Here is a 19,260-nt window from a genome sequence, read left to right as displayed (position 1 = left end):
TAAATAATGAATGGCCCCTAGCATTATTATACCTATAGGTATGAGATACGTAACTAACTGGTTTACCACAATCAATAAGTCGATCTGGACTGGCCTTTTGTAAGGTTATGTTAACGATAAGTGGACACCGCTATATCTTACTCTTAAAGAGGGTAGTGCCGAAGATCTATAGTTTCTCAATAGAACGTTTCACTACCAATTTTATGTACCTATGGCAGTCTGTAGGTCGCTCGACATGGAATAACATAAGATTCATGATCTGTCAGACATCATGGTCAGCATGAAATTCACATACAGGCAAAATCGAAAATTTTTGTCGAATAGTTGGACGAATTAAGATTCTCAGATTGTCGACATACAATTTTTTAAATATTCCCCGAGGATACAAATAAATGTAGGTAACTTTTTGAAATATCAACTTTTATGAACTCAAATTCATGAGTTTATAGCAAGATATTGATTGCAAATGGTAATGGAAACGTTATATTGAAGAGTCTTTTTTCTTAATAATTAGGCATCGAAGGTATTTTTCAGTCCAAAAAGCGTTTGATTTTCAAGTTCTTACATTTGCGTTCAGTTTCAATACAATAAACCACGGGAAAATATTGTATCCCGAACTTATGTTAGCTCGATACTTTCTAAATTTGAACCGTTCTCGTTCATTTGTTTACTTAATAATCAAAAAATAAGAGTGAGTTTGCTCGGTCGGTAAATGTGGGAGTGTTAGATGGCCTTAAACGCTCTCAATGATAATGATTGACAAGCTTTTGTTGTGTATATCCACAGCGTAAAATTGGTATTGTGAATCTTTACCTCACATACTTTTGTAAATGTGCTATAAATGTATTAAATGTATTATAGGTCTGTGTGGAGATTTTTATGGTCTGTACATATATTCTTTCTGTTGTCCTTTGAGTGTGTATTAAAGGTCAATTAAATTGGAAAAGTAAACAGAAATAATTGTAGCCGAAATAAAAGTTTCGGAAATCAGTAGTACGAGTACTTTAAAACAATATATCAAAATGTTTTATCAACCAAATCAGCCAAGGAGTTTGAGAAGTAGAGAAGTTGTTTGTAAGATGTCAGCATTAAAAGCATTAAAGCTGCAAGGTTTATGAAATCGATACAGACATTTTGATATTTTGTTGAGAGTTACATATACTGTAAATTTTTGACTAAAATTATTCTAAACTAAAAATATTTCTATTTCAGGCTCATAATCACATATTAATTGACTAGCCTACGACAGCATAATATGACATTATGCAACAAGGGAATAAAGTCGAACTTTTATTCCTGTGTTGTGTATAGGACTTTTTTATTTCCGAATCAACTCTGGTCACCTTATTGACTTGAAAAGTGGGACTTGATATTTTTTTCAATATTGTGTTTGGAATTTGGAACAGAGATTATTAATGAAAAAATAAGTAGCGAGAAATGCATACAACTAGGATATGAATGGTAGAATGGTGGAAGCGGGTCCGGTAAAGTAGTTGTAAAAGCAGTCGGGACATTCTTGACCTGCAATTATTATAGTCACACAAAAAATGTATGATATACAATATTTCAAATAAATGGATGGAAGCATTTTTTTGTGAAGTATGCGTCATCATTTTATTAGTCTAAAGACTATAATATTGTTGAAAGTTTATAATAACACAGAAAGAAACAGTTCAGAATTGAAAACGAAGAGAGAAAACCAGAAAAACTGAAAAACTAATTTGCCGAGAAAAAAGTATAAGAGGGAATCATACACTACTTTCGTCCTGCTTTCCAGATCAAAAAAGTGAACAGTTCGGTAGAGTTGGGAATAAACACGTTGATTGATGTATGCCTGGCATGTTGGATTTCTACCATCTTGCAAATGAGGAATGCTCAATCGGGATAATCAGAATCCAGCATACTGGATACGTATGTCACTGGTGAAAATTTCATACTGAAATGCAAGGAAAAATATAGTAAATTTAGAAGTTTTGTAGAAACCGGTGAACTCCAGATGCTGCATCAAAATTTCTACTGTACTAAAGAATTTTTTTTTAAGAAATCTTCAATATGCCTTCAAGAAATACAGAAACTGTAAAGTAGGCAGAAAAAGTTTAAGCGTTTTAGAGAAAATTAATATTATTTTTAATATCTTCGAACTTTATCAATTTTTCCTTAAATGGCATTCCTCTGAAAAATTAACATTAAGTCTGCTTTTTAAAATATGATACAAATTTTCAGAGGTATTCCCCTGCAGCACTCAACTGAAGAGTTTTTCAGAAAAAATTTTCACCATGTGTCCTGTGCCTTGTAATATATCGACGAATGCCCACACGTGAGTGCGTGAGACTGTTTCAAATTAGGGTAATATTTTTTCGGGCTGGAACAATTAAGGTCCTTGCCGTACGAGAAATTCTTCCAGCGTATGGGATTTTCATTCCAAGTCTAATTGTGAAGAGCTTTCTAAAACTGATGCTAGCTTTTTCACATTGAAGTAACCAAAGACTGTATTTTTGCAAAATCATGGTAAATCAAGAACTTTTTGTACCCTTTAGTCGAAATGGCGGACCGAAGCCGGTCTCCCAAGGTCTGCACAAATAAATTACAACATATTATTCAAATTAAAATGAAGCCTGTCAAACCGTACTAGATGATTGTTCTGGAAAATTCGGTAAAGCAGCTGGAATGAGTATAGTTTATTACACGTTATTTGAATGGAAAAGAGGCATGGTAGACCTTGTTTCAATAAAAACAAAATTTGAAAAAAGCACCCAAATCTGAAACAGTCTTGTGTACATATTACAGTATACACGTTTCGGAAGCGAAGTTGATGAATATTATATATATGTTACATTCTTACGTAAATCGAATATGCGCTGATTATTTTATCACAAATTCGTTTACACGATTACACGAAATACTGCAATGGGAACCCTCGCCGGAGACGATCATTAGGTCATAAAAAATGAAAAGAAAAGGCATACCTCAGTGAAAAATTGTTACTTCACTTATGCGGGAAAGTCAGGAATCTTCAAAGTCGAAAAAGTCCGGCAACCCTAGTTATGACCACGATTGCGCTAAATCGAAAATCGCCACCGCGAGGGTCACCTATAAATGCGATGACGTGTAATAGTCTCACTTGACCCATGGCAGTAACTAAACACTATATGTAGCTGATTTTAACAAATGATTCCGATAATCGCCTACGCAGGCTGATTTTTGAGCAACAACCATGGGAAATTTGAGCACGATTGAGTTCGGCGAAAGCTATTAATTGTATTTATATGTATATAACGCGAGCATGTCTTACGCATTTTGCCAAGCGAGTTTTCTGTACATCACGGTAGAGTGAGTCTACGGGGTGTAGAAAAGACCACTATTGAGTCATAGGAGTTAAAACTGGTCTTTTCAGTACTGCGCAGATGCGCTGTTGTAAACAAATCTGACGTTACGTGACGCTAACCTCAATTTCGTGCATCGTGATAAAACGCGTAACACGCTCTTGTTATATAAAGAAATGCGTGCAATATGGAGGCAGCGGTCGATTCGCCTCGCGTATTTCCAATATTCGTCTTTGGCCCACCTACGACTCATATTGCAAACTTACGCTCGGTCCGAAAAGACCGAGTTTGCCATTCTGTTACACAATATACTACTACGTACACGTCGAGTTTTCTCGATCATATACCTAAATCGCAGCCCCTGCAAAACTAGTATTCATTCAAATTTCCAGCGTCAGCTGAGCCTGAGGTAAACGGGGATGCATCTAACGGAGAATCGAATGTTGGCTCGACGGCCACCTCCGCGGCAGCTCCACCTAGTGCAGAAACAAGTCCGTGGGTTGACGATGAGCCTCTTGTAAAAAGCCCACCAGAACCGACGAGGGTCAAGTCTCCGGAGCAAATGATCATGCGATCACCAGAGCCAGTCAATTGGACAGTCCCGCTGGATACTGGCAAGACGTTTACCGTTACGCAAAATGTACGCGAGGGTAAGCAGATACTAAATCCCATTTTTTTGAATCAATTGAAATTGAATATACCTGGTATGTATAACGTGAAAAAAGAAATGACAAACGACATCTGTACCTGGGGCATTCCACGAGGTATCGAGCAAAAATTTTTTATACAAAAAGCCATTTGTAGAAAAACGAAACCCTAATTTTTTAACAATTGTTCCGATCAGTCTTGTTAAAGATATGATTCAATTTGCTACTTCACGTGTGTCAATTTTCTCAAAACGGAAAAATTCTGAAAAATTGAGTGAATTGTAACAAAAAACCAAAAAAACCTCCGTGTGGCAACGACGTGTGACAGAAACTTCTGAAACTTGTGAAATTTGTATGAGTGGTTTACCGTGTCTTTTATCGGACACGGAAATTGTAAACACATTCGGTCGAACTCGTTATGGTTTCTAGTGACATTCGTTTATTTGTTACCCCAGCTAAAGAAGTTTACTTCAAACACATGGAGCTGTCATAAAAGATGGAGATTTCATAACAGCAGTGGTTACATTTAAAATGATTAAAAACTAGCATGAATAGTAATAAACCGTCTTCTAGTGGTGCTTTAATATATTACGACAAAATTTTATTCCCCTATCAGTAGATGGATTATTTGAATTACTCCTGCACTTCTGAAATAGTAAATAAAATCATATTTCCAAAAGGAGTAGGTTGAAATTCTTTTTTTTTTGTACTAGGGCTTCGTTTTTCGAGAGGCACTTTGACATAAAATTTTTTTGAGCAAATTTGAAACATGAATTTTGAATCACGGTCGAGATCTCGTGTAAGAATACTCGACTTACGTACAATGCGAGTAAAATTGTCACTCCGATAATTCAAGGGGAACCACTGACAAGACCTCACAGCGAAGCAAAGACATGGGGAGCATCGTCAATGCCGCCAATACCGCAGTCCGCATCTCCCGACTTAGTTGGGCACCACAAGTCTCAGCATTCGGGGTACAAATCACCGGAAAGTGAAAGCGTCTCTCTTGGTAGCTTTAGCGGTCTGAACGGACACAAGGAGCATGATTCTGGCAGGGAGAGCCCCTTACGTGCGCTTGGCACTGACACGACAACTACTCCTACGCCGATGCAGCAGAACTTCAAGGCAAGTTTGTGTAAACATAGAATAACCATATCCTTACTTACACGATGGTGTGAAGCTATTACCTTCATATTAATTGTAAGTTGCAAGTCGTGGGTAGAACTTGTAGATACGGTCTTCCGTTCATGCGCCGAGCGTATCAAATCTAACTACTGCCGGGATTTCTTGGGGTATGTATTTTAAACCAAGAAGACTAAAGCACAAATTTCTATATGCTATCGAAATCTGTGTACTCAAGACCAGGAGACCGAAATCCGAACCGAGGCCGTAGTTTGAGGTGGGCCAATATATGGCAGCCGCCTGTCGACGCTACTCATTGTAAGCGTAGAATACTTGCGCAATCCGATATTGCACATTTCCACATTCATCTGTTTCAAAGTAGGGGACAGACTCGAATTATTTTGAATTATTTGATTGCGCACTACCCCATTGCGCAAGTATTCTACGCTTATCAACGGCGCTAGGTGGTTGCTATGTACAGGCCGAGCACTCTCACCCGAGATCAATCTCTGGTCTCCTCTCTTAAACGCAGTAATTTCCATACACGCACGCTCACGGTATCTATCTCCACCGAGATAGGCAACCGAAGTTACACGGTCAATTTATGTTGGCGATACCGTACGTTCGCATCGTCAACCCCGAAGAAATTATCGTCATACAATAATAACCGGCAAAGCACGGCACGCCTTATTACGGGCGCTTTTATCTTACATCAATCTTCTTACAAGTCGACACTCGGTGATTTCATTAGTCGGATCTAACGGAATAGGCCAATGAAATCACTTAGTGTCGTGTCGTGTCAGAAAGTTGACGCAACAGAGAAGCTGTAGTACAATTGCGTAAGATTGCTGTACCTTGCTGAGGTGGAGAACCTTACGGATCCTCTCGCCTGTAACGTCGCGCAATTGAGCGGCGAATAAGCTCGTGGCAATTGCGTTGTCGCAGGCGGGTACCGACTCTGTAACATTTTCATTACATGCATTTGAAATGGTTACAGTGTCCTGCTGGCGAGGAAAATGAGGCACCGACCGTTGTCAGTGACGAAAGATTGGATACCGCGGCAGTGGTCAAGCCAGTCGTAGGAACAAATTTGAGATGTCTCGAAGATCCGGTCTTCGAATTTGAGAGGAAGAAAGAGGCCGCGGTGCCACCGTCCGGCTACCGTGTTTTGGAGGCTGAAGCACCCCACGGAGGCCAATCAGTGCCACAGGCCAACGCCGGAGGAAGCGGTGGTTACCACGTACTGGAAGCACCTGCTGTTTTGGGCCAGAGTACTGGGCAGCATTCCATGACCAACGACGTATTAGAGAAAGCACGCAATCGTTTCGACAAGTTTTGGGGAAAAGGAAGCGAGAATTAGATGCGACGTCAGCTCTGTCTAACTGGGCATGAATCGATCCCGGTAGGTATGCATACGTAGGTTTTGCCCTGAATTCGAGATACATAACGATACGCTGCGCTATGATCCGAACAAATTTTTCAATTTATTATTAATCCATACCGATCGGTACACATCGCATCCAACGACCGGTTGAGTAATTTTTACGAGTTGTATAAAAAAAAAAAAAAAAAAAATACACATACATCGTAATTATTTCAATTATTTGATGAAATCTTTTCTGTTATTCTCTCAATTTATTCTCTTCCAGTGAATAAATTAAAAAGTAGAAAAGTTGACGGTGCGATGCAAAGGTGCGATCAAAATAAACTACAAAGATATACAAAGTTTTATAGGGTAATAAAGTAAAAAGTAAAAATTATCTTGCCGTTAGCGCAAGAAAATCGAGAAGGGCTTATTCTATACCTATTTAATTATAAATATACACAGGCTATAGTAAGCAGTCGTTGCTTCAAACCAAAAATTATTAATGAATGAATTTAAAAAAGTTTTATAATGTATAAATAGATTGTCAAACTATTTTTGTTTAAATATTTAATAGTCAATGTTTTTGGACAATTTACGTTTTGCAAATTATTGTATACATACATTTACACAGTTGTATTACACGGTATTAAAATGATCCGTACGATAATATGGTATATATAGCTATTGCTGCTGTTACTGCTGATGTTACCGCAGAAACCAAACGAAATGATCAATCGTAGCCCAAATTTCATACTCGTTGGAATCTCAAATGCTGTATTAAATATGATAACGTGTAAAGGAATTTGTTTAGTCTTACGTTACCAAGTTGGATTTTCTCAAATTCCAAATAACCAAAGAACGGACAGCCAACAAACCAAAAACATGAAAATTAAATAATAATAATGATATAAAACGTACGAAAAACGTTAATATACAAACTATACGCAAACGACATAACATCATAGTCCGATGGATCTGAAGCGGATAGGATATCTATGGTTGCGATACCTGTCTTGTCAGCATTGTATAACAAGAAGTATCACTCGCACAACTCGCTCCATCAAGGTATAGTAATAAACATATACTCGAGGAGGCGTGTATACTATCAACACTACAATAACATTAATTCTGCATACTGTAATAACTGTTTAATAAGTTTTGCGTTTGTTGTTTGTTCGATTTTAATCAAATGTGAAGAAGAATATGCATAGTCTCTGATCCGAAAAGGGCCGATGGATGTTCAATGTACACCGAAAACCAAGGATTGTTTGTAACCCATGTTTAATACAACTAACTTCTAAACCTATAGAAGATAAGATTTATATATACAACAAATCAAGAAGTATAGCGACTGGAATTCCAGTGAAAGCATACGTAATATATAATCCAGGTCCGTTGAAAAATTCTCTCTCGTTTCAGTAATAACTTGCTATGATTATAATCGATTGCGATGAGAATCTTTCTCAAATGCAAATGCAACAAACCAGAATCACCACACTCCATCCAGGTCCACGTCCAAAAGCCACGAAAACCAATCGTAGATGAAGAAATAACTGACTGATCACTATTATGAGTTACTTCAATATTCATTTATACATTGTATAAGGATACATACAAACATTATAAACATACCTGTGAACTGTTATAGGTTAGCTGGTGAAATACGTGTCCATATTGTATAGTAAAAAAACAAGATGATATGCATACATCTCTGTGTCTTCTTGTACCAACCAGATATTCGTTTATATACATGCTGTATCGTATGATAGTGCGACGAGAATACTGTATGAATTATTATACGAGCCAGTATCTCCGACCAAAGCCACAAAGCTTGATCTTTGTCTGACTTAATCCGTTTTATAATGTATCATAATTTTCCCTCCATAAACTAAAATTCATATAATGAATCTTTAAATCATGCGTTTTTACGGAGCTCAATAATAATAATTCTTCCAACGAAAATGCAAAAATCACACTGTTATGGTATAAAACGACACGGGGTGGATCCGCTTACGTACTGTATGTGTAATTACCAAACAGCGCTTTTTTTCTTATTGTTTATTTGCCTCTTCCATTAATTCGTTTCTTTAGTCTCTTTAATTATAAGTGTAGACGAACACATTAATTACACCGTGAACCCGTCTCATTCTTACCAAGAGTCTTTTGAAATATAATAATAATAAATAACGAAATGATGATAATAATAAGTAATTATATATACCTCCATATAGACGTATAATAGAAGTACGCCCGGGTACAAGATCAGGACTAATACAGAAATTCTAAATTATCGCGTTACCGTACGCTCAATCGTTGGATTTTGCGACGTTTGAATGAAAACGAGCGTTATGGTCGCTGTTGCAATCGGCAGATACTGTTCCAACAGCAACCGAAAAAATTTTAATCAAGAAAGATTACATCTGTGCAGCTAATTAACTAGCTGGAATGCACTCATCTCTTGTTGTTATCACGTACTAACAATCCGATTGTACGCGACAAGAACGCTTTCTAGCGGTCTTCGATGATCTTAATAGAAGGCCTGCATTTGCAGTAAAATATACAGATGATGATAATTTTCGCCAGTTCCGTAGTACAATGATCGATTATTTTTACTTCCTTCTGATATTAGTCAAACGAGATTTATTCGTCGACGCACTTCCGGTATCCAACATTTCGCGCCATGGTCTATTCAATGTTTGATTATGAGGAGGTGACTGAATATGTATAAGGAGGGCCAACACTTAGTGATGGACAAGGATGTTGAGAAAAGTTTCGCGTGTGCGAGGCTGCGCGGAAGAGGAGGGGAGGCTGCAAAGTAACTGCAAGACCCGACTGACATTAAGATCTCATGTATAAGCGAACCCGTGAGTGCCGGAAATTGAAATTGTCTTATAAAGCTGCTGTATCTGTTGAGCTGGTTTGCCAAGGGATGATGACATTCAAGTTTTTATCGTTAACACAATGAAAAATGTTGACAAAATTCAATTGCATCAATTTTTGAAGGGTCAGAGATTGGCGAGAAACGAAGTGAAAGGAAACAAATCAAATTAAAAGAATGACACACCCTTCTTCTTACCACTCTGCAAGTTCGTGATAGATGCAGCGGCGAGTAAACTTTTTATCCACTATACAATATTTGTCGCATGACCGCTACCCACTTAAACTTCACCAGGGTTGGCCATTTTACATGTCTTCAGTCAACGCGCTGGGGATCAAAGTTTAACGCGTAGCGAGTATAACAGGGATTCAGAGTTATGTTCCTCGTTGAACTGGGATTGTAATTCTCGTGCATGCGTTGACTACGTTTGTGTATTTGATTGATTTGTTACGGCAATGGAGAAAGCTTAATGATTTTACCTGTTTGTGTGGGATAGAGAATAAAGATGAAGAGGGTTTGGCACTCAAGATGAGAAAAAATTTGTAATTTTGGTAAAATTGAGCTTCATCAGGGATTCGACTCTGAATATGAAAATGAGACCAGGAAATTGATGTTAACTTTGGAACAGAGCAGGCCAAAAGGCAAATGCAAAGCATCTGCGTAGACTAAGGGCACGGGGCCCGTAGGCAGCACTCGCGAATCGCTAGGGTTTTTGTATATTTAACATGACGGTCTATAATAGATGATAAGTGGATACAAACAAGGCGACTGAGATTATTAGTTAACGATACTGTTTACATAATTATTAAGTTTAATAAGCAAATAGCAGAGGAGAGTGCACCTGTGCAGAAATTATGTTAAATACTCTTGCTGTATTATTATACATATTATAATAATTAAAACGGCAAACAATAACATAAGAGAGACGGAGAAACAGAAGGGAAAAACACCGTGATGTGTCATATTGCGTGTGATAATATAATATATTATAAATATGAATTTTATTATTGAATAGACTTACTGATGGAAATTAAATATTGCAAGTTAATTTTATAGTTACGTTATTACATGATATAATATTACTACTATTATTGTGTTATTATTTCCATCACGAGAGATCTATCACCATACCGTATATATAATAAACTACTTACTGCAACCAACCAAGGCCTATGTATCTAGATGCATTGTTTAATACCATAATGACGCTGAAACGAATGGCAAGAGATTATAAATTATTTGTATCCTCGACTGATTCTGTATATTATGCAGTTACTATCCATAGAGTTATGCATGTTATATTTACCTACTTTACTTTTCAAATGCAAAAGAACTTATGTCCAATCCTATTTTTTTCTGTACATTGTCCAGCCAACCAAATAACGGAAACAAATGCCAAAGAAGGTATAAAAAAAGAATCGGGTTGATTTTCTAAAGAAAAGTTAGGTAATAAAATTTTGACGGCCTCGATTGTTTAGAATGATATTCTAAATATATACACCGAATTTCAACCAAAATTATTAAAAATTGTTGAAGTTATTTACTTTGAAAGAATGATATAAAAATTAGAACGTGGTGCATCAGGGGCGGAAAAAAGCCATTACCAGTGTGACGTTTGCCGCCCGAGTGAAACGAGGTGAAATTGTCTCCTAGTCGTCATGCAGATGATTTTTTTGTCTTCGTCGCTTTGATAATTCGCCTTTCTCGTACTTGAAGCGGGCGCAAAAGAAATTGATTTTTCCAGGGGACTGAGAAAAAAAATTGGTTAGACGACAGGTGGAAGGTGTATTCAGTCGAGTGATCGCCACTCTCGCTTCGCACGAGCGGCAAACATCACATTCGTAATCGCCTTTTTTTCTCCCTTGATACACAATGTATACGATATTTTTCGTCGATGCTCTCAGTGCTTGTGGCACATTAAAAACGGCAAACGTATTTCATAACGATTTATTTTTTTTACATACTTAATTATTTCAATTTATTTCGAACAAATTGTATCATTCTAAAGTTATTCTTCTTCTTCTACAATTTTCAATATTTCTCACTGAAAGTTGGATTGCGTATCCAGTGCATAATCCTGAACTTAACTTAACCCTGCGCCGGCAACGTGGGTCTTTTAAGGCACAGTCGATATTACAATTGCGTATTTTACCGAAACAGCGGTCGGAAGAAATTTGGCTCCCCGCTCTAAAAAAAGTTAGTTATAGTAGTTTGCTACGTAAGCACAGACTTCGACATTAGAGCGTCAGTGTGTGAGTGGCATACGATACAATACGCACACGGGTCTTCAACGACCCAGGTTGCCCGCGGTGTGAGTAATTTTTGCAAATAATCGAGGTAAGTTTTTCGATGTGTTCTATGATTTTCTTTTTCTTTGCGTTATCCTGGATATTACATGTATTTTTTTTCGTCATTATAATTGGTAATAAAGTGCTTCTTGTCGTGTAAAGTAATTTTCCAGTCTTTTTCTTGAAATTTACCCGATTTACACATCATCGAAATTGTCCATTTTCAATTGCTCGATTAATTCAACTATTTGGAGCTGATGCATTCCGAGTATTTTTTTTCGAAAAATATGCAGTCCCAACTATATAAGCCTAAAACCGTTTTTTTTCTTATGCCGTAGTCAGACGTTATGACTTTTTTTTTATCACACGAACGTCTTATCAACATTTTTGCTCAAATTTTAGGTCATAAAATGAACGAAAAAAGGAATCAGGCCTTTTGCACTGTAGGTATAGGTTCTAAAGGCCCTCGAAAGTAGACGGTAATTTTTTCAGATTTTTAGTATCACTACTAAAAGTAGCGCTAGAAAAAAGGGAATCATTATAATCACCTCGAGAATGAAGATTCCAGTTTTTGATAAATCTCGTTGTTTCAAGGTCTAGTGATTCACCTAAGATTATTTTCAGATGGACGTACAATGTGATCGGATTTTTTGTCAGCGTCGTGACATCGTATCGCGATTTCTTCAGTTTCGACCGCTACAATGGCATTTTGCTATGGCAAATGTATGCTCTGCATTATCCCCTGATTCCGTTTATTCGGTTATCGACATGCATTTACCGTCCGGGCATTTAAAAAATTACTCCCAAATACTTCTTTCGTGTCAGAGACCGTTCTCATTGGTCTCTGGGGTCTCTGGTGAGCATTCCACAAGGTGGCAGCACGAGCAAAGATTTTTCAAGGCGTGTCGTATTAACCGTTGACGGCGTTGACTAATGTTGACGAGTGCCAAGAAGTGGTCGCGTGTGTATGTCGCGCGCTAATCGTGTCGATGTCTCCTCGCGTCCCGGATATTGTGATAAGATAACATTGATAAGAACCAAGGTAAGCGGAAGAGCGATATCAAAATCTTTCCCTATCTCATTCACGACTCGAGTCACTGGACTTATTGTTCGCTCGAACCCCGGAGCGACGCAATGCCTCGCGATTGTTTACGGTGCGCCCTTCGCGCTCCGTGCCACTCCCTAGGTATTAAACCTTATTACAACGAGAAACCACGGAAAATGAATTCTTTAAACGATGAAACAATCCGATTGTCGGGAGGGCGAGCATTGATTATTTCACCATTTACTTGAATATTTTAACTTATGATGAAATTACTTGTAATATCACCTTATTTGACTGGTCGTGATGTGGTAATTTTCACGATTGGCCTATGAACTACGAACTGCGAATCGTACAGCTGCGTAACGTTATCTTTTTCTGATTAGAACACCAAATTATAGACAGCTGCGAACTTTGGCTCTACACCAATCCTGTTTTGCCATGGTCGGCGTTTGGTTGCAAGTCGCTTGGGTCACTGCTTTGGCCAGCATTGTCGCTGCTCAAGATCTAGGCGATGGAGAATTGATATATCGTTGTCCCCAGTACTGGATCAGGCACCAAGAGTCATGCTATAGATTCATAAAGAGTCCCTTGAGGGCTCGGGCAGAAGCTCGCAAGAACTGTCAGGCCTATCAGAGCGACCTTGTTAGCGTCGATTCTCTTGAGGAGCATGGGTTCCTCATGTACCAGTTGCAGTGGCAGGATCCGCAACATCGACGTTGGTACACAGGTATCAGGCAGCAGGGTGGCTACTGGTCTAACGAACCGGATGGAAGCCAGCTGGTCAACATGGATAATGCGTTCCTACCCGAGCCCTTGGATAATGTGCAAGGGAAGGACTACTTGGTTTATACATTCAGTAATAGCCTGAAAAGATGGGGATTCGAGAAGGTTACCGGCAGAGAGGAGCTTCTCTACATATGCGAAGCTTCTGTTGTCAGCATGCACAATTTAGTTCAGGACGACCGTACCTACCAGTACGGCATCGAGATAAACAATCCCCTGAGAGTGCCGCGCGGTCCTTACTTCATTAAGCAACCGATCGACACGGTATTTGACATGTCCAAAAGGAGGCTAACCAACGACGTTACCCTAAGCTGCTTGGCTGGTGGATACCCGACTCCTACTTACGAGTGGTTTAAAGAGATCTATGAGAATGATAGATTGGTTGCTAATAAGATCAACCCTTTGGAAAACAGCCGATACACCGTCAGCGGAGGAACTCTGATTATTTACGAACCCGAACAGGTAATTATCCCTAAGATCTATGGGGGGACAAAGCAGAGAATACGTATCATTATTCCATTCTCTCTTCAAACTTGTTTCAGAAAGGAGATCGTGGATCCTATCATTGCAAGGCGAGCAATGAATTTGGCACAATTGTGTCAGAAAGTATAGTGCTTTCTTTTGGATACATATTAGAGTTTAATCTGAAACGTTCCCAAGAGCAGGGCGATCAAAATTGGGGGAAAGCAATCTATTGCGATCCTCCTCAACATTTTCCTGGTGTCAAATATTATTGGACTCGAGATTACTTCCCCAACTTTGTTGAGGAGGACAAGCGTGTCTTTGTTTCCAACGACGGTGCCCTTTACTTTTCTGCGTTGGAATCGATAGACCAGGGAAATTATTCGTGTAATGTACAAAGTGTCGCATCAGATACTGGGAGAAATGGCCCTTTTTTCCCAGTTCGAGTCAATCCTCACTGTGAGTCTGGTCTTTCGATAATTCTATCACCTCTGGTCTCACTAAGATGTCGATTTTTCTCTAACGTGGTAACATTGATTTCAGCTACATTCCAGCAGCTTACTTTCACCAACAACTTTCCCAAAGTCTATCCCGAAGCTCCCGTAGCTGGAGAAGAAGTTCAGCTTGAATGCATCGCTTTTGGATAGTATGCATTCTTTGTCAAAAAATTTGACTAATGTATTTGTGACACCTTTCTGGTAACACTTGATCACTTTTTCAGTCCAGTTCCATCTTATAATTGGACACGCAGAGGTGCTGACCTACCACGTAGTGCAGTTTATTCCAACTATAACCGTGTCCTAATCATTCCACGAGTCCAAGTAGAAGACCAAGGAGAGTATGTTTGCAGGGCATCGAACAACAGAGCCTCGATAGAAAATTCAGTTTATTTAACCATACAAGCTGCCCCAAACTTTACAATTCCACTGGTAGACAAACACGTGGATAACAGGGGTGATTTAACGTGGACATGCGAAGCATTTGGCATTCCTGACGTTAGTTACAAGTGGTTCAGGAACGGTGAAATATTAGATATGTATACACTGCCGCCTGAGGATAGAGATCGATACACGATACAGGACAACGTACTTTCGATAAGGAATCTCAATCCTGAGAGAGACCAGGCGATGTATCAATGTCGAGCGAGAAATCAGCTTAGAACAAAGTATTCTTCAGGTCAATTACGAGTATTGTGTAAGTTGCTTCTTCTGAATTTTGAATACCCAAATACCATATATTGAAACAAGAATTGTTCGATCTTTCGCATACTTATAGCGCTGAAGCCGTCTTTCAAAAAGAGGCCCATGGAGTCAGAAACATATGCCGCAGACGGTGGGAATGTAACGATAGTGTGCAACCCTGAGGCTGCGCCACGACCAAAGTTTGTATGGAAAAAAGATGGGAATGTTATTGGTTCTGGGGGAAGAAGGCGTATGCTTGAAAATGGAAACCTAATAGTAAGTCCAGTTTCACGCGACGACGAGGGCATGTACACCTGCATAGCCTCGAACGAGTATGGAACAGACGAAACCCGGGGAAGAGTCATTGTGCTTCGTAAGTAGCTGATGTATTTTTCGATGAAGCTTCAAGTCACAACTTTGAGACTTAGGAAGTAACATGTTGTGTGGAAATTGCAGGTGGCCCGAGATTTATTGAGAGTCTGTATCCCCGTACAATTACTGCTGTGATGCGGAACCTGACGTTATACTGTCGCGCCGAGACCGAGGAAATCTTAGACGTTGCTTATATATGGACGCACAATGGGCTACGAATAAGAGACAGAGATCTGATAAGTAATCCACGGCTACAAATCGATGCCGGGCTTCTTAATCTAATAAACGTGACTTTCGCCGATGCCGGTGACTATGAATGTATAATCAAGAGTGCAGTTGGAAGGATATCGAGCAGGACAAGCGTCGTTGTCGAAGGCCCGCCAGGTCCACCAGGAGGTGTCCAGGTCATAAGTGTCGTAAAAACTTCGGTGACCCTTCAGTGGACTGACGGAGCATTTAATGGCAGACCTATCACTATGTATAGTATTGGCGCAAGGACGAATTGGAATCAAACATGGTTTCTGCTATCTGAAAGTAAGTTGCCAGTTCGTTAATTGCACCACTCTCTTGGGGGTCAAATCTGTGATGCAATATGCATTCAGGTGATGGCATGTTTGTTTACTGAAAAGATTTCTTGACAGCTGATAGTATGAAAATCTTTTGAATTACTATTTGCCATCGCATCAAAGTTTGCTTACGTCAAAACTGAATCATCACAAGTGAGCAATAGTAGTCTGATTTCAGCAATACCTATTATTCTTGATAATATACTATCGGTTCCAGAGATGCAATTCTGGTAGTTCCGTAATCTACTTTGACCTTTCACAATACTGAATATTATTGCATTGCAATATTCATTATCTTTATCAAATTTTTTTACAGACATAACGGCCATCGAGATCGATAGGTACAACGGGCGTAAAGAAGCGTTTCTTGAAAATGTTCTCAACCCGCACACAGTCTATGAATTTCGCGTGTCAGCGATAAATGACCTAGGTATTGGCGATCCGTCGAGTTCGTCGCCTCAGTACAGCACACCGTCTGCCAAGCCGAGAATGGCGCCGATTAACGTAGCCGGCGGTGGCGGTAAAATCGGGGATCTGACGATAACTTGGACGCCGTTGAAATTGTCGGAGCAAAACGGTCCCGGAATATATTACAAGATTTATTGGCGTCGGAAATTCCACGAAATAGAATTCCAGTCTCTTGCGCTCAATGAATACGGGAACACGAATATGGCGGTTGTGCACATTCCTTCGGAATATTACTACACAGAGTACGAGGTGCAAGTTCAAGCCGTGAACGATGTTGGTTTTGGACCGCTTTCCGAACTCGTGACAATATTCAGTGCCGAAAAGATGCCGCTCGTCGCTCCGCAGCAGGTTTCCGCGAGAAGTTACAACAGCACAAGTCTGAACGTCACCTGGCTGCCAATTGAAGAAACGCGAGAACGAGTCCATGGTAAATTGATAGGTCACAGGCTCAAGTACTGGAAAAAAGACAATGCGGAGGAGGATGCTGTGTATTATCTGTCGCGTTCGAAGCGACCTTGGGCCCTGGTTGTTGGCTTGCAGCCTGACACCTATTATTTCGTCAAAGTAATGGTGTATAATTCCGCTGGTGAAGGGCCAGAGAGCGAACGTTATCTAGAAAGAACGTACCGCAAAGCGCCGCAAAATCCTCCCTCATCTGTGAACGTTTATGGCATCAATCCGTCCAGTGTTAAAGTAGTTTGGCGTTACGTTCAGCCAAGTTTGGCGGAAGAACCATTAATTGGATACAAAATCCGTGTGTGGGAAGTTGACCAAGACATGAGTACGGCCAACGATACGATAGTTCCGGTCGGTTCGGCACTCGAAGGATATATAACAAATCTTAGTCCCGGAAAAGCTTACCACATGCGAGTGTTGGCGTTCAGCAATGGAGGCGATGGACGGATGTCCAGTCCTGAGCACACTTTCCAAATGGGAGACCCAGATACGTTTAGGAGCTCGGCAAGCAAAAAGATTCTTAATACTGGTCTTGGTGTGGCATTGTTGCTTCTACTAAGATTAATCAATTACATATAGTAACTTGTTTTTTCTAAGGTACCTCGAAACAGGCTTGAACTTTGAGGTGTTGCCAATTTTTTACTCTCATCAAATATAGTTGACAGTTCAAAGTTATCTCGTAGCCGTCCACAGACATCGTTAATCGGCTATTAAATGTTGACGGCAGCTATTGAACGTAAACAAAATTAAAACGAAAAAGGTGAACAAATGTTAAGATCATCAGTGGAGTCACAGGCTGTCTGTTAATTATCATTAGGTATCAAACGTGTAGCAAACGATAATTGTTACTTTTCAATCTGTTACAAAAGTGTGACGAGGTGATTTTCCATTGATGCTTCGACTACAACTTGTAGATCTGACTCATGATTGTTGTAAAGTATATCCGAAAGATATTTTGAATCAAGCCTTCCAAAAAATCCCAAGATTATTCGAATTTTCACGATATGTTTTACGAGCATACCGAGAAGATCTCGTGCTGCTACCCTTGATGCCTTGCATTAACCGGTGTCAGTGGTCTCTGCTCAAGTGTGAGGGGTTCGCTTCGCGATCTCCTCTGCTACACATTTACAAATATATTACCTATGTACAATAAATACGTATACATGTAAGCAGTGTTGTACGTTTGCAGTATGGTTTTATAGAAGACAATTAACTTGGATGCATCATCAATCTCACATATCGTGTAGATATCCTGTAAGAACAGTTAGCCGTGTTTCTGCCGAAAGTTACAACTATCTATTTTTTCAGTAAATTGTACAGATATTGTCATGTTCCCATTTTAATTGCAGGTAATGTCTAGAACTCAAATTCTGACCTTTGAATTTTAGCACATTCCTCGAGGTTTATTGGGAGTTTTTCCAACACGGCTTATAAGTATATGTAACAGCGATCACTGGCCTATCGATATTTGGCAGTTGTTCGCTGCTGCGAATCTCGATTAATTATAAGGATTTCAAAATATTTCAAGATATTTTAATAGTTTTTCATTTTGACATGATATTATGACAGCTAAATTCTTTTAAGAAAGTATCATTGATGCAGTAGAGCCATGGCAGACAAATCGATGAAACTGATTAGCACTCACGTATGTGATTTTTGCTAACACCTCTTTTTCCACTCGATTATCTTGTAAATATGTATTCAAATCACTGTACTTGGCCGCTGCCAAGCCCCTCCCTCCCTCCCTCCCTCTCCTTTTACTTATAGTTATTATTTTCGTCAACAATTCAGTTTATGCTAAGCGGTAACAGTTTCCGTCCATACGAGTTTATACAACTATAAATATACATACATAATTATAAATATTGAAATATATAACGCGACAAAATATTTTTAACTAACTTAATACATATTAATTATCTCATTATATGGGTTTATACCCTTGAATTTAAATTTATTTAAACTATTGATTTACCACAATTTATTAGCATGTAGAATTTAGTTTGTAACATTTTTGTACTGCTGGGAAAATTTATCCAGGCAAATAAATTTTTAATATCACGTGCGTTGTCTTCTCGTATCAAATAATTTCTAGTTCGAAGGAGCTTATGATGTTGAAACCGGACACATCTTATGAAACATTACGATGGTAAAATTTGTTCCTAATCAGTTGCCGCGCATAATAATGGGAACCAAGGAATATGATGTCATGTGCTTGAATCGAATTTTATTGTTAGAGCGCCAGATAGAGCAAGATACCATTTGTGGCCATCCCGCCACTAACTGTACTGTGGCTTTAAATT

General features: G+C 39.1%; 2 protein-coding genes across 13 annotated transcripts in view; both read left to right on the top strand.

Annotated features, from left to right (window-relative positions):
- The window catches only part of LOC124410834, a 30,197-nt gene extending 21,532 nt beyond the window's left edge, over nucleotides 1–8,665 (top strand). For all 11 annotated transcript variants that reach the window (XM_046889502.1, XM_046889497.1, XM_046889495.1 and 8 more), the window contains 3 exons: nucleotides 3,716–3,973; nucleotides 4,827–5,095; nucleotides 6,090–8,665. In XM_046889502.1, the coding sequence (XP_046745458.1) occupies nucleotides 3,716–3,973; nucleotides 4,827–5,095; nucleotides 6,090–6,452 (890 nt within the window). In that variant the 3' untranslated portion in view covers nucleotides 6,453–8,665. The remainder of the gene's footprint in view (nucleotides 1–3,715; nucleotides 3,974–4,826; nucleotides 5,096–6,089) is intronic.
- On the top strand, nucleotides 388–17,926 carry LOC124410829 (contactin). 2 transcript variants are annotated; one of them, XM_046889484.1, is made up of 8 exons: nucleotides 388–398; nucleotides 13,072–13,914; nucleotides 13,995–14,373; nucleotides 14,458–14,560; nucleotides 14,636–15,108; nucleotides 15,190–15,468; nucleotides 15,552–16,001; nucleotides 16,350–17,926. In XM_046889484.1, the coding sequence occupies exons 2-8, from the start codon at nucleotides 13,108–13,110 to the stop codon at nucleotides 17,534–17,536; spliced, it is 3,678 nt and encodes a 1,225-aa protein (XP_046745440.1). In that variant the 5' UTR covers nucleotides 388–398; nucleotides 13,072–13,107; the 3' UTR covers nucleotides 17,537–17,926. The 2 variants fall into 2 exon arrangements, with proteins under 2 accessions (XP_046745440.1, XP_046745439.1); XM_046889483.1 differs by lacking the exon at nucleotides 388–398 and adding an exon at nucleotides 12,547–12,666 and having other exon boundaries at nucleotides 13,053–13,914.
- Nucleotides 17,927–19,260: the final 1,334 nt, after the last annotated feature.

This window comes from Diprion similis, chromosome 10 (assembly GCF_021155765.1).
Source record: "Diprion similis isolate iyDipSimi1 chromosome 10, iyDipSimi1.1, whole genome shotgun sequence".
Taxonomy (NCBI): Eukaryota; Metazoa; Arthropoda; class Insecta; order Hymenoptera; family Diprionidae; genus Diprion; species Diprion similis.
The sequence above is the reverse complement of the archived record's forward strand: the minus strand, read 5'-3'. Positions and strand labels throughout refer to the sequence as shown.